Source organism: Perca flavescens, chromosome 15 (assembly GCF_004354835.1).
Source record: "Perca flavescens isolate YP-PL-M2 chromosome 15, PFLA_1.0, whole genome shotgun sequence".
In the NCBI taxonomy this organism is placed as follows: Eukaryota; Metazoa; Chordata; class Actinopteri; order Perciformes; family Percidae; genus Perca; species Perca flavescens.
Window position 1 is genome coordinate 30,658,923 of NC_041345.1, and position 15,565 is coordinate 30,674,487.

The window sequence follows — 15,565 nt, forward strand, 5'->3', positions numbered from 1 at the left end:
ACTGCTCAACCTTTGGACAGATTTGGGTAAAGGTATTTTTAAATTTAAAAGTTTTTAAATTATTATTTTTCGTGTTATTTGTTTTTGTCAAATTCTTTTTTTTTTCAAATTGTCAATTAAACAATTAATTGATCAATAGACATTTTTCACAACACAAATGAGACACGAGGGTATGAGACACGAGAGAATTCCTTTAAACTTTACCCTAGAACATGCCTGTCTGAAAAGAGAAAGAACACACTCCGTGCAGTAAAATCATTGAAAGAGTTTCCAGAAGAAGTTGTGCCTTCCCCTTCAATTAATTATTTTAATGATAGGTTGGATGCATTATGCCTGTCAAAAGGTGTAATGTATAATTATAAAGCTTGTCGGTAATTTATGTAACTGATTTATGAATTGTTCGAAAATTTCAATCATGAAATGAATGTGTTTTATGAAAACATGTTAAAATGCGAATATATATTTGTTTTGTGTTGCTTGAGTTTTGAATAGAGGATTTTATATCCTGTATCAGAAATCTTTTCAAAATATAATATAATAAATTTCAATAAAGTCCGGATGTACTTGCAGTTTGGTCCGGATGCAGACCTTTGTCCGGAGTTTGAGAAGACTGCCGTTTTGTTCAACGTGCCTTTCTTTGTTCCTCCAGACTCTATGACGGTGCGGAGAGGAAAGAAGCTCAGCATCTCCATCCAGGAACACATGGCCATCGACGTTTGCCCCGGCCCCATCAGACCCATCCGACAGATCTCCGCCTACTTTCCCCGCCTGTCCCCCACCTCCCCCGGCCCCCTGTCCCCCAACCCGGCCTCCTCGCCGCTGGCCCTCAGCCCTGGCTCCGTGGCGTCCGGGACGGTGGGCGGGGCTCACCTGCTGTCTCCGCTGCTGGCCCATGGCCGGCCCGGCGGCGGAGGCGGCGGGTCTCTGTCTCTGACCAGCAGCGTGGACACATCAGTGGAGATCAACAGCTCCGACAGTGACGACTGCAGTGAGCCTCGCTGTCGGCATGTGTCTGTGTGTGTGTTACTGTGCATCTCTACACACCTGTGGCGGCTTTTTGCATGACTCAGCATGATGTTTCACATTGTAGACGTCAGGTAGAGTTGACTGACAGGAAACTATTCAACTACAGCAAAGTTAGGTAAATGTAATGCAAATGAAAAGGTTGTTTTCCCCCCCAATAATCAAAACATATAAACTTATAATTTTCTTATCCTAAATACAGACATTTGAAACATAACTTGATGAGGCACAAATTGTTGCAGAAAAATTCAACAGAATGCAGGAAATGAAGTGTTGATATGTAGCCTAGAAATCTAGACGCATCCTAGTGGCAGCAAATTTAATTTGCAGCCAAGGGGTTCTAGGCACTCTCTGTTGGCTTGCGAGCTGGAAAAACCAAACTCTGGTCAGGCCAATCACATTGTGTATAGAGTCGGTGGGCGGGGCTTATGGTTGCTGCTGCTGCCGGGAACAGCGGTCTTCTGGAAGACTTGGAGTTAAGCTTTTCTTTGAGAAAAGAACAAAGAACGGCACTGAAATCATTCTTAAAAAAAGGAAGAGTTTTGTGTTCGGAGTTTTGCCGACCGAATATGGCAAAAGTTTAATCTATCAACTGGCTTCGCTACCTTCTTTGTTGCTCTGATTGGTTGTAGCGCTATCCTATTGCGTGCAGAGGGAATTTGAAAGACAACCGTTTATCCTGCCCCTCGGATTGAGCTCCGACAATGGTGAGTTCCCAGTAGTTTACAGCTGATAAAACCTAATAAAATATATGACACGCTGGTATCAGATCAGTACCAGTGTTGTAATGCAACAAATATTCTGTTACTGTACTTAAGTAGAATTTTCACGTAGCCTATCTGTACTTTTACTTACTTACTTACTTTAACTTACATTATTAATTTTTCTAGAAACTTTCCCTTTTACTCTACTAATTTCCCCTAAGTGTCTTCGTTACTCGTTACTTGCAAGAAATGTTTTTGTACGTTGGAGTGAAAGATTCTTCCTCACAAAAAATTTTAATTCAGTTTTTCTCTTTGTTGATGTCAGACTTTGAGTTTGATGTTTAAGAAAGTGTGGAAACCCTGAATATTATGCTTCACTATAAGGAAGCCACAATATAGTTCATAATCAAAGTACAAGTAATATTGTAAAAGCTTACTTTAACTTCTACGAAAGTCATTTTTTTGGTAAGATAGTTGTACTTTTACTCAAGTATTGCATTCAAGTACTTTATACAAGACTGGCTAATGCACAAGTTCAGGTAATTGAACCAGTACCTGGAAGCTAAAAATGGTATTGGACCATCTCTAATTGAGACAGACGAGGCATCAGACGGCAGATAAAACACGATCTGTGCTCTAGAGACACCTCAGAGGTGTTGGAATTGGCTCTGGGGTTAAAGCATCACTCTGCTGAATGGATGAATGAAGACAGATCACTCCTTCATTCTCTCTATCATCACTGCAGTCGCTTAAGGAGAACAAAGTGTGATGAATGACTCGGGTCTCCGAGCAGCCAACATGTTTCTTTTGTGATTCAGACTCTAAAGAAAAGGCTAATTAGGGGTTTTTATTTTCCTCCTTAACATGTTTTTATTATCACATTTGTTTTGCAGTCACTGGTTGAAGATGTGTTTAGTTTTTTTAATAATGAGATCCATCAGAGTGTCGAGGAGTTTGACAGTTTGTCTTACGTAACTAAAACTCTTTGATCAAACATAAAAGAAGCAGCAAAACCTCCAAACAGAAAGACACACAAAACAACAAAGTGTCTCATTTTGTCTCTTTGTGAGCGTTTCTTGGCTCTTTTTAGTTGTTTTGTGGTCATCTTTGTTTTTGTTTTTTCTCGTTTTTTGGGATCTTTTTGCATCTGTTTCTTATTGTTTTTTTTTGTCTCCGTAGTCTTTTTGCGTCTTTGTCGTTGTGCGTCTCTTGTGGTCATTTGCGTTTGTTAGTCAGTTGATTTGTTCTTTTTTTTAATAATGAGATCCATCAGAGTGTCGAGGAGTTTGACATTTTGTCTGACATAACTAAAACTCTTTGATCAAACATTAAAGAAACCTCTCTCATCCCTCCATCATGAGAGCAAAACCTCCAAACAGAAAGACACACAAAACGTGTCTCATTTTGTTTCTTCTTGAGCATTTCTTTTTAGTTGTTAAGTGGTTGTATTTGTTTGTGTGTTTTTTTTTTTTTGGGGGAGGGGTGGGGGGTTTTTTTTTTTCATTGTCGTATTTTTGTGGTTGTTTTCTATCTCTGTGGTTCTTTGCCGTCTCCTGTGGTTGTTTGCATTTGTTAGACAGTCGATGATCAGTTTTATTTAATAATGAGATCCATCAGAGTGTCAAGGAGTTTGACAGGTTGTCTCGTATAACTAAGACTCTTTGATCAAACTTAAAAGAAAACTCTCTTACCCCTACAACATGAGAGCAAAACCTCTAAACAGAAAGACACACAAAACAATGACAACAACCTGTATTTAATTTTATCTCTTTGTGACAGTTCTTGTTTCTTTCTAATCGTTTTGTGGTTTATTCTTGTTATTTTTTTGTGGTCTTTTTGCATTTTTGTTGTTGTCATTTTTTGTCTGTTTGTGGTTGTTTGCGTTTTCATTTGTTAAACAGTCGATTTGTTCAGTTTTATTAATGCGATCCGTCAGTGTCGGAGTTTGACAGTTTGTCTCACGTAACTTAAACTCGTCAGAAATAAAGGAAACCTTTCTCAACCCTCCAACATGAGAGCAAAACCATTAAACAGAAAGACACAAAAAACTATTTTGTGTCTATTTGTAGTCTGGCTGGACGATGTGGACAAAATCAGACATCACAATATTTTTTAATACAATGTTGATGTTGCGGCGATATTGTAGGGTTGACTGTTGGTGCTTTCATAAAATATGAACACAATGAGAGTTGTGATAAATGATCACCAATAATGTGGGACCAATGAATAAATGGGTAAAGGCAAACAATAGAACAGCTTGAACAGTCTGGTAAGTTCAGAACATTACATCACTTTACTGTAAGGCAGCCTTTAAAACCAGGAAAAGACAACACATATCTTGATATTACGATATTACAATATCCAAAATCTAAGATGATATACTGTCGTATATGGATGGCGACAATATATCCATAAATCACCCAGTTTGTAGATGTTTCCTAGTTATTTTTGTTTTTAGTTATCTCTTTTTGTGTCTTTTTTTGTATGCTGTAATCCTTTGATGTAACATTTACAGCTAAAAACTCACGGTCTACCGTAATAAACAGTAGTTTACCGGCGTGGCTGTTTTGCCTGTCTTTGTCGTCGTTTGTGGTCAGTCTCTGCATGGTCGTTATATTACGTCTCTCTTGTGGTGTTCTGGGTCTGTGTGTGGACTTCTCTTGCCTCTTTGTGGTCTTTTTGCGTCTCATTGTGTTTGTTTTATGTCTCTGTGTCTCTTAGGGCCCTATCTTGCACCCGGCGTAGCGCAGCTCAAAGCCCTACCCAAGTGTCTTTGCTAGTTTAAGACCCACGCAGTTGTCAGTTTCCTGTCCAGCGCCCACGTCGTTTAAATGGCAAATGCATCTGCGCCCATTTTTGCGTCCATGGACGTGCTGGTCTTACAGGGAGGTGTGTTCAGGTGCATTCTGGGTGTATTGCTATCTTGAGGCAGCGGGAAGTGATCGCGCCATTGACCAACAAAAACCTGGTCTAAAGTCAATAACGCAGCATTTCATTGTTTATTTCATTTTTCATTCATTTTAACAGAGCATTAGTAAAATGCTCCTAGGCTCATGCACAGCACGCACACTATGCTTGTTACACACACACAGGGAAGCGCGGCAACACACAAACATGCAAAAGATTACAAATAAAAATATTAGGGTGCAAATCCTCCATCATAACAGCAATGCTCCAAAGTCCAAACGTGCCTGGCTTCTAAAGGGAATGGGAGATGATCTCTGATTGGTTTATTGCATATTATGCCCAAAACACACCTATGAATTAATGAAGACACTAAGTACAACCATTTTGAACCATGCGCCTGGCGCACAGACCCTTTTTTCTGCTGTCAAACTAACAAAAGTGGATTTGGACATGCCCTAAATGCCCTTAGATCCTTAACATAGGGCCCATAGTGTTTGCTAAGCAGTCACTAGCCAATGATTTGTTTTGTTTTTAATATTGAGATTGATCAGAGTTTAAAATACGTGTAACAAAAACTCTTTGATCAAACACAAAAGACACATTCAATATCAAAGAACTTTTTTTTTTATGGGAGTTTGAGTCTTTTGTGCAGAAACGATCCCTGCAGAGATTTCCTCCTCCGCATGCAGGCTCAGATCTCTGTAGTCATTATGCGTCTCTTGTGTTTGTCTTCGTGGTCATCCCTTGGTTTCATTTTGTGTCTTTTTGTAGTAGTTTTGTGTTTGTATTTGTTAAGCAGTCACACTGTTTGGTTTTTAATAATGAGATTGATCAGCGTTTGACAGACTGTAACTAAAACTCTTTGATCAAACATAAAAGACTCCCTCCCGCCCCCCCCAGGTCTCTGCAGAGCGTTCTCGCTGCACGGTGACGTCTTCGGGATGCTGAAGCACTGTCTGCAGGATGTTTTTACAGCAGCCGACCGTCTCTGCCCGGGGCAGCTGGGAGTCAGCGTAGGAGGGAGAAATTAAAACCACAAGCATTCAGAATTGAAAATGGAAAGTGCACTGAGAGCTTTTTTTATTTCCATTTTGTGTTGAGGACTGCAGTGGAGTCGGCGGAGAGAGAAGAAACTGTGTTCATCCGCACGCTGTACCTCTGAGATTCATCTGTTAGTTTGGAAACATTTTACTGAACATGTCTGGAAATCATCCTCATGCCAAAGAGTTTTTGCTCAACAGTTCAATGTCAAGTGAAGGCCGAGTACAAACATTTGTGTTATTTTACTTCTTCACTTCCATTCGGGCTGAAGTGGAAGTGATATGAACATCCCCTGCGTCGCTCAGAATGTCATCCTTTTATTTTAAAGATCTTTTTTTATGTACATACATAAAATGCATACATGCTAACATCGGGCTGTAATAAAGAGGGAGATTTCCAGGGTTATCGATTGGAATGAACTACTCCCAACGTCCGCGCCCCCATTTCACCCCTAACCACAAAATAATAACTAATTTAATTTAATAATAATTTATTGTTTATAACAATAAACGCAACGGTGTAAAGTAAATGACTTTTAATGAGCCTTAATGTTTGCTTTAATTAGCATGTTTGCTAACATCATTTTTCCCACCGTGTTCTACGCTTAAGTCTGCCCGACATACTTTGCTAAACGCACGGTGTTTGCCGAAGTGGCTAGTGGCTCGAAGAGAGAAGTTCTCGCTACAACAGGACAGGAATTTTGACACACACTTCTTCTTTTTCGGAGCGGTTTCATCTATTTTTGATTCAGTTGACTCTGACTCGAACGGGAGCTTGAACGTGACAAGTGACGCACGGCAGGCGGGTTGTTTGGGTTGCCAGATAGCCCCACGACATATCCTACAGTCTGGATATATCACACAGTGTGAAACACTCATTTGAGTTTTAGCACTATGAAATCTGAGATTAACGGGACAAATTACTAAGTTAACTACTAAAGTACTAAATTACTGAGTGAAATTAGCAAGATAACGTTAGCTAACGAGCAGCAGCCAGCCGTTCGGTCACGCCTCTGCCACTGTAGGGAAACTCATTTGCCGAGAGAACGGCTGACAGCCCGGGAGAGGCACTGTCTGGTTATCACAAGTTTTAAGCCGTGACCTTCCTTTGCTGTACCTGAAGTTGCTGCATTTTGGCTGCTGTCTGTAGATTCCTTCATGCGCAACTTGTATTGTTTCAGATGTTTCATACGCAAATGTTTTAACCATCGGTGATGTTGCCACCACCAGACAAAACGGCATTGCAAATTGAACATGTAGCTGGACTTAGATGGCCTTCTTTTGACTGAAAGTACTGCCAAACAACACTTTTTCCGGTGTGGATGACACATATCCCCGGAAATCTACGCCTATGGTTACGTTCCACCCCTGCAAACCTGATCTTTTCAGGTTTCGAGTCTTTTTCTGGCTCATGTTGAGATTTACTGATGCAGAACAGAAACGGCTGCTGATGTGCTGCTTTTGATGCAGGACCAGGGTTTCAGAAACGAGATGCAAATGATGTGAAGTGTCTCAGACAGCAGCTGTGTTTCTGATATCCATTTAATTTTCTTCAGTTATGGAGGAGAAATAACAGGCATCCAGAAATCCCCTGTGGGAAATTACACCGGGAACACAGAGCGGACGGATTATTCCTGCTATGAGCCAAAGACTCCCCACAGACATGGTAAAGACCCCCCACCCCTCCAAGATGAGAGCAGGACCCCCTAACCCTCCAACATGAGAGCAAGACCCCCCACCCCTTCAACATGAGAGCAAGACCCCCCCAGCCCTCCAACATGAGAGCACGACCCCCAGACTGAAAGACACAAAACCACTACAAACAGCTCACAGCCATTTCTCTGTGGTTGTTTTTTTAATCTCTGCAGTCATTTTACGCCCCTTTGTAGTCGTCAAGGGTTTCTCCGCGGCCATCTCTCTGCGAATATCTCTCTGACCGTCTCTCTGTGATTGTCTCCCAGCGGAAGTTTGTATGCGGCCGTCTCTCTATGATTGTCTCTCAGCGGCCGTCTCTCTGCAGCCACACTCATTTATTTGCGGTTGTCTTTATTGGGCTGCCTCTTTGCTATTGTCTCTCTGCGACCATCTCTCTGCGGTCGTCTCTCTGCAGCCACGGGCATTTCTTTGCGGTTATCTTTATCGGGCCGTCTCTTTGCATTTGTCCCTCTACGGCTGTCTCTTTACGGCTGTCTCTCTGCGGCCGCGGTCATTTCTTTGTGGTTGTCTTTATCAGGCTGCCTCTTTGCGTTTGTCTCTCTGCGACCGTCTCTCTGTTGCCGTCTTTTTGTATTTGTCTCTCTATGGCTGTTTCTTTGCCGCTGTCTCTTTGCGGCCGTCCCTCAGCGGTTGTTTTCCGTGTCTTTGAAGTCACTTGATGACCGTCCAACAGATGTTGCAGTTTGAGATCAACAGAAGCTGAACAGGATGTGGGAAAGACTCCAGGCTGATAAACACACGGCAGTTTCCAGGAGCTTATAGTTTAGCATAAGAACACAAAGTGTTGCGTAAGCAGCAGAGGTTTGTTGGTGGAGCTGATGCCTAAAATAAATGTTTTGTTCTAATCCCTGTGAATCATATTGTGTATGGATCATCTTATATAACTTGCTGGAACAACACCAGGTTGTGTGTGTGTTGGGGAACATGTATGCATGTCTGTAAGACGGATGTGTTTCCTCTAAGAGGATTTTGCGTGTTGACACGTGAAGTGCTGTGTTGGGATTCATGTGACAGATGCTGCTCCACTAAATTGAATTTCCATCTTCTGAACGCATGCTGAGATATTTCTCTGTTCTCTGGCATGCTTTTCATTTATTCTATTCTATTATTCTCTGTTGCTGACTGAAGTCATGTTTCTTTTCATGAGGTGTGATAATTGTCTCTCTCTCCCCTGTTATCTTCTCAGCTGCGTTGGGAACGCTGGAGTTTCAACTTCGATATGAGCAGAGCTCCAGCGAGCTGCACTGCACAGTGCTCCGGGCAAAGGTAAGGCCGCTCTCCAATCCACCGGGGGCAACTCTGCAGCTTTCAGGCTTTCCACTCAGCCTGAAGCATTTTTATATTTAGCTGTGAAAAGTAATGTCTGCAATTGGTATGCATTCCACGTATTTCTTACTGTCAGTTTTGTTTTGTTTTGAAGCGCCATAACCAAGCGCCTAACCCAGAGATCTTTAATCAGACACCAGTCCAGCTTTATTTGAACCTACTGGCTTCAAAACTATTAAATCCACCGCTACACGGAAACAGCACCTGCAGAAGTGTCGTAATTCAAAGCAAACTGTCGCCCCGGAGACCGATTTAAGTGTCAGAAAGAATAAATGAGGACTGTAAAGAGACAACAGGCTGCACCGCCGTAAATCTGCAGGGCTGTCGGAGCCGAGGGGCGATTCCCCAGACACCAGTTCTACCTGTCTCTAAGCTCACTGAGTGTGAAGGTATCAGTCATCCCAAACTCTTCTTTTCTCACCGGCCGACATTTAACAGCTACTGTGAGACTGAATGAGATGGAACAGCAGACAGTTCACAAGGCAGACTAATGTCTACCGTCCTTTAGCAGACACTGAACAGACTCTGAACAGACTAAAATCTGACACCATCTTACATCTAACGTTAAAGACGTCATATGTAAAGACTATGAGATCTTGCAGGGTCACACATTGCAAGACTACAACTAGATTCGTTTTGAAAACTGTAACTAAGCTAGCTAGCTACCGCTAGCGTTAGCTGGTAACTTAATGTTTAGTTTAGTGTTCTGCAGTGCATGCAGATGAATGTCTTCAGTGTCCAGAGGTGTGCATTTATGCGTCTGTTTTGTTTTTCCATGCAGCATGAAAATGTCCATATACTTTGTTTTCAGTGGTAAATCCATAAACTATAAGACAACATTTCAAACAATGGTGTAGCGCCAATGCGTCCCAGGGTCCCAACGTCCTAGCGATGACGCTCAAAAACCCTTTGCCCTTCGGGGCCAAACACATGCACACAACAGTTTGGTTCTTACCTTTATAACTTTGCCCTAGGTAATAGCACAGCGACACCCAATGTACATACAAGAAACAATATTTTGCTCCTATGATCCCCTTTCATAAATAAAGAAATGACCACCTTTTTAACCAAGCAGTGCAATTAATGACAGCATTTTATTATTCACTGTATCTCCCAGAGTTAGATAAGTCCATACATACCCTTCAAAATAGTGACAAAATGACACCAACATTTTCCTATTTCCATGTTGTGATTTGTATAGTCACAGCATGCAAATAACAAGGTCACATGAGACACAGCCATCTTCTAACCGTATACATACTGGGAACTATATTCTCAGAAGGCGAAGCACTGCTACTTTGGCGGAGTGATTAGCGCAACACCTGAAAAACACTGTGGTTACTCTCTGCTCCTCACCACGGCGCTTCTCAGGTGCTGCGAGTAAATCCCTCCGCCCAAGTAGCAGAAGTAGCAGTGCTTCACCTTCTGAGAATATAGTTCCATGTATGTATACGGTTAGAAGATGGCTGTGTCTCATGTGACCTTGTTATTTGTACGCGTTGTGACTATACAAATCACAACATGGAAATAGGAACATGTTGGCGTTATTTTGTCACTTATTGGGAGCAGTAGGCTAGATGGAGCTGGTTACCTCCAGGATCTGTGCTAAGCTAGGCTAGTGGTGGGGGCGTCAGACAGAGTTACAACACGCACAGAGATGAGAAGGGTATGTATGGACTTATCTAACTCTGGGGGATACGGTGAATAAGCTAAAGTCCCAATAAGTCGGCTTGTTCCTTTAACAGGAGTTTTAACTTATCCTTTCTGTGCACATGTTTACACACCTTTTAATTCATATATTCCCATTTAATGCATTAAGGATTACAGCATTTTAATTCCTATTACAAAGACGTTGTTTGCTTACAGCAGTGCAGGACTGCTTCCTCCCCCTGCCACAGATTTACTGCTTCACATGATTTAAACATGTTATTATGCTCCATCCTTGGCCACATTCACATGGGATACAGGGCTTTTTGTTCTCTGGAATTTACTGACCAAAAGACAGGCTCGATAAAGCCTTGAAGTTGAAGAAGTTGCACTGAAATACGATCAGGATTTGTATTATTATTTGACACTGCAGCTTCATAATTCTCCGCTCAGCGGATTCATAGGATGAGAGCAGATTAGGTGGGAATCACCAGGCGATTATAGTCCCCTTTGAGTGATATAAAACACTATATTTCTCTATATTAATGCTTTATACACACAGCAGAGACACAACGTCATCCACCGGTCACAAGAGACTGTCCTCCCCATTAAAATACTCCTATAGGTAGTTTGTTCCAGCAACACTCAGACCTATGTTTAGGTTTCTAGTGGCGGTGCCCTCTAGTGCCGTAGTAGTTCTGACGGGAGCAAAGCAGGAAGTAAGGTGAGGAAGCATAAGAGCACCAAATGTCCGGGTAAGAAGGTAGGTTGGGGGGGGGGGGAATGGGTTAAATAAATACAGGACTTTCACGCAGGAGACCGGGGTTCATGTCCCATTAGAAAAGAAAAGGAAACAGATAGTTTTTTTAACTTTAGGGAACAAACGGAGCTACACCATGTTCTGTGTCTCGTCTGATTTGAACCCAAACCTCCATCTTTTTATCAACTTAACTCAGTAGTTTTGGTGTCTAAACCTAACCAAACTGGGGCCGTTTCACAACGTTAACCATGTGTTTAAAAACACGACCACTACATTATCTGGTTTACAGAAATTTCAGAAAAAGCAACAATGAAAAAATACAATATAAAAGCATACAAAAAAAAAAAAATATATATATATATATATATATATATATATATATATATATATATATATATTTCAGATTTTATATTTATGTACGAATCATCCTCGCACAAAGCCCAAATCTCCTATTTGAGGTATTCTCCATAAACAATGATTTCTTGTTTTTGAGTGGAGTGTTGATTTGAAGAAGCAACACATGAATAAAGATGATATTACTCATTCATCTTCTTTCTCCATGGAGTTTCTCCCAGCATGCACTGGGAACACCTCGGACAGATGGTGATTATAGGAGACTTCATTATTTCCTCCAGATTTCAGTATCTATGAGGAGAGATGAGGCTGCCTCACACAGGAGAGAAAATATCACACAATGTTATTCACTTCTCCTGCCAAACTTTCCTCTGTTTCCCTGAGAATTGGAGACCTGCAGCCAGGAAAAAGCAACAATGAAAAAAGAAAAAGCAGAAAAAAATGTTGACAAAAAGTTTAAAAATATGCAAAAACGACAAAAACGTCTAATTTGAACCCAAACCTCCAATTTTTTATCAACTTAACTCAGTAGTTTTGGCGTCTAAATCTAACCAAACTAGCACCGTTTCACAACGTTAACCACGTGTTGAAAACCGCCACCGTTACCTTCTCTGGCTTAGATATGAGGACGGAGAACTCTCCTGTGGGTGGGGTGGGAGGAACAAACAATTGATATCCTTGGAGGGTTTGGAGGACTGGCTGATTAATCTACATTACAGGATAACTGATAAATGTTTTACATCCGTGCCTGAGTAAATGTTTTAATCACTAACTCTTTTAGATCTTAGTTTGCAGTATTGCTGGAGCTCTGGAGTCTCCAGACTGTGATAATGAAAAGAACAACATGAAAAATCTGCGCTGCTGCACAGATCTAATCAGACTCAGTTTCTGCTGTCACCGCCTCCTGCAGGGAGTCCTCTCTTTGAGGGGATAAACGTTAATGATCTCCCTCTTGTTATCCACACAGAGAGGCAGGTTCACACACAAACGGGTGCATTAACAGCACTGGGCAAGTTACTTTTAAAGTGTATATATTACACATGATGAGTAGGTTTGGGCTTCAGCCACCAAATGCTTTCTCCGAAGCCCCAAATCTTTAAGGGTTTTAACCCTTGCGTTGACCTTCCGGGTCCAAATTGGAAATCAACACTTTTTATTTTTACACTTTTGATGTTTTAGTCACTTATTTTTGTGCTTTTTGAAAAACTTTTTTTTAATGTTTTTTCAGCATTTCCCCCCACTACCACCAGTAGGCCTATACACTTACAGCAACTCATTGCCACTATTTTTTGCATGGAATTTATGGTCAATAAACGTCATCTAGCCTATATGAAATCATATCTAATGTTTTTGTTCAAAAAAGCAGAAAGTATCTCCTCCCTACGAGGATCTTCACGCTCTTATACAGCAGCAGTCAATGTGCTGCTGACAGTAATAAATACGAGGAATACCTATCAATTAAAGAGCTTTACTTTTCAGAGATATATGTAAGAATGCTTCATGAGAACAAGAGGAACTAAGCAACATCCTGCTGTGGATGGGAGGGTGGTCAGCAACTAAACATGTTTTAGCACCTAAAAACATCTGTATCAGTTAAAAGCTGGGGTAGGCAGTTTATTTTTTTGCGTCACTGGGCTAAAATTCCATAAACTTTCTGCATATTGTAATTCAAGTGTTCTGAGCGAAAACTAGACATCTGCACCTCCTCTTGGCTCTGTTTTCAGGCTTTAGATAATCTAGCCTATGATGGGAGACTTTGGCCAATCACAGGTCATTTCAGAGAGAGAGGGGGAACGTTCCTATTGGCTGTTCATGCAGACAGAGAGGGGAGAGGGAGAGCTGAAAGAGGTCACACTCTGCTTCCAATTCTTGCATTTAAATGCAGTTTAAGTGGACGCTCTATGTGGAATATTTTCGCTCTACCTCGCTGTCAGACAACCCCTTCAACGGGGAACCGAGTATTTAACGGAGTAGTATTGATACTTTTACTTGAGCAAAAGATCCGAGTACTGCTCCCTATTCTGGATTTAAACATGATATAGTAGTTATGTATGTGAGATTTAAATTATACAAGTCACGTCTGTAAGGTCGTAGTGTCTACCTGCTCTCTGAGGACTCATTAAAATAATCTATCAGTCTCGCTGCAAATGTCAAAGCTGTTGAAATAAATTTGGTAGTAATTTCTCACGATGATTCGAGTCCCACTGAGAAGGTCAAATCAAGTGTTTGATCCTTTGGTGTGAAAATCACCCATCCTGCAGTCTGCTTCAGTCTTTACACTCATACTTTACTTCCAGATGTCTATGAGAAACATTTCTCTTCTACGATGGTGTAATTGAACAGCCGGCGACATAAATTAACATGAATTGTTTACGACTTACTTTCATTGTTTGTTTGTTTTTTACCCCTATTGGAAGCCACTTAGTCTCGCATTGCCACCACAGATGCATTTTGGGATAGGAGACAAAAACTCAAACTGGGTTGTTTGCTTTTCTTTAAACCAATCACAATCGTCTTGGGCGGCGCTTAGCTCCAGATGCAGCGACGGTGGCTCTGCTAAATAGTCTCAGGAAGGAACTTGTTTTGGTGGAATACACATACAATATTTAAATAATTTAACTGTTGACACAATACAGTAACGTGATCTATTTAAATTAGCTGATACATGGTTAAACCTCATTGGCTCTTACCAGTGTATCTCTGTGTGTACTTCATCCATAGCAATCCCACCAATCAGTCCCAAAACCTCCCAGTTAGAGAGGAAACGCCCTAAACATATTCTTTGTAAATTTTTACAATCATTCCCCCAAAGAACCGAGCAGGCCTGCCTTGTTGCACCATCCAAATATTCTTCAGCGTGTAGCTCGCTAGCTCAAAGTTTGTTGTTGTTTCCCGAAGCAAACGGGAACTGTAACACACAGAGAGAGGAAGAGGAGGGACATCAGATGTAAGGCAGTTATCCCGGAAATCTACTTCTGTTCCAGACTAGTCGAAAGTGGCTCTTCTACTTGAGGGAGTGAGAGTCTTTAGATGTCTCCGCTCTTATCACCAGTGGTGGTTCTAGACCATTTCCAATGGAGCGGCCAAGCTGGGGCCACATGCAATATTAGGGGTACCAATATATTAGGCACAAGTGTTGCATACCACCAACCCTCCATAGATTTGGTTCTAAAATGACTGACGATACACGTATAACAATAAACACAAGAATACTCATTCAGGCTACATTCACATTGCTACGTTTTGGTTTAAAAAGCAATGTCTTCTGTTACGTTTCCCCCTCTCATTCCATATATATATATATATATATATATATATATATAGAGAGAGAGAGAGAGAGAGAGAGAGAAATGAGTAAACTTGTGTTTTATATATATATATATATATATATATATATATATATATATATATATATATATATATATATATATATATATATATATAATAAACCAGAACACGTTTTTCTCCCATCCCGGAATGCTGTGTGGACTAGCCAGACCCTCCTCCGCAGCACTGTGGAGGAAGGTCTGGCAAACCGAGACTACCTGAATATTAAAAACACCTGTTTGTATTAACCATGCCTGGCAGCTGCGAATGTCTCATTAAGACTCAACAATGAGCCAGAGTGAACAGGTCCTTCTGAACTGAGTGGAATACATCTTTTGTGAGTGAGCTGTGGTTGTTTGTCTGCAGGGTCTGAAGTCGATGGACTTCAACGGACTGTCGGACCCGTACGTCAAACTGCACCTGCTGCCCGGAGCCTGCAAGGTGAGACTTAGCCAAACACGGGGTTATCAAGACAGAGTTTAAGGATAATGATAGATCTGCTGATGCTAGACTTTCTTTCTAGACTTCTTTAGTTCATGATTTAAACGGACAGTTTAGCCCAAAACAAAAAAATACATATTTTCCTCTTACCTGTAGTGCTATCTCTTAGTCTGAGACTGTCACTTTGCGTTGTTGTTGTAAACTTTGAGTCATGCGTCAAACTCACAAATTTTGAACCGGCCCATAAATCATTTTAGGTTCACAATACATTTTGGCCCGTCTAGTTGTGCCAGACACCAAAAAGACAGGAAACTGTTTCC

The 15,565-nt window shown here is 41.2% G+C and overlaps 1 protein-coding gene across 1 annotated transcript in view; it reads left to right on the top strand.

Moving 5' to 3' along the window:
* The first annotated feature begins 619 nt into the window (after positions 1 to 619).
* doc2a (double C2-like domains, alpha) overlaps positions 620 to 15,565 on the top strand; it is a 44,782-nt gene continuing 29,836 nt past the window's right edge. The window contains exons 1-3 of the mRNA XM_028599016.1: positions 620 to 988; positions 8,577 to 8,656; positions 15,171 to 15,245. Of these exons, the coding sequence (XP_028454817.1) occupies positions 655 to 988; positions 8,577 to 8,656; positions 15,171 to 15,245 (489 nt within the window). The 5' untranslated portion in view covers positions 620 to 654. The remainder of the gene's footprint in view (positions 989 to 8,576; positions 8,657 to 15,170; positions 15,246 to 15,565) is intronic.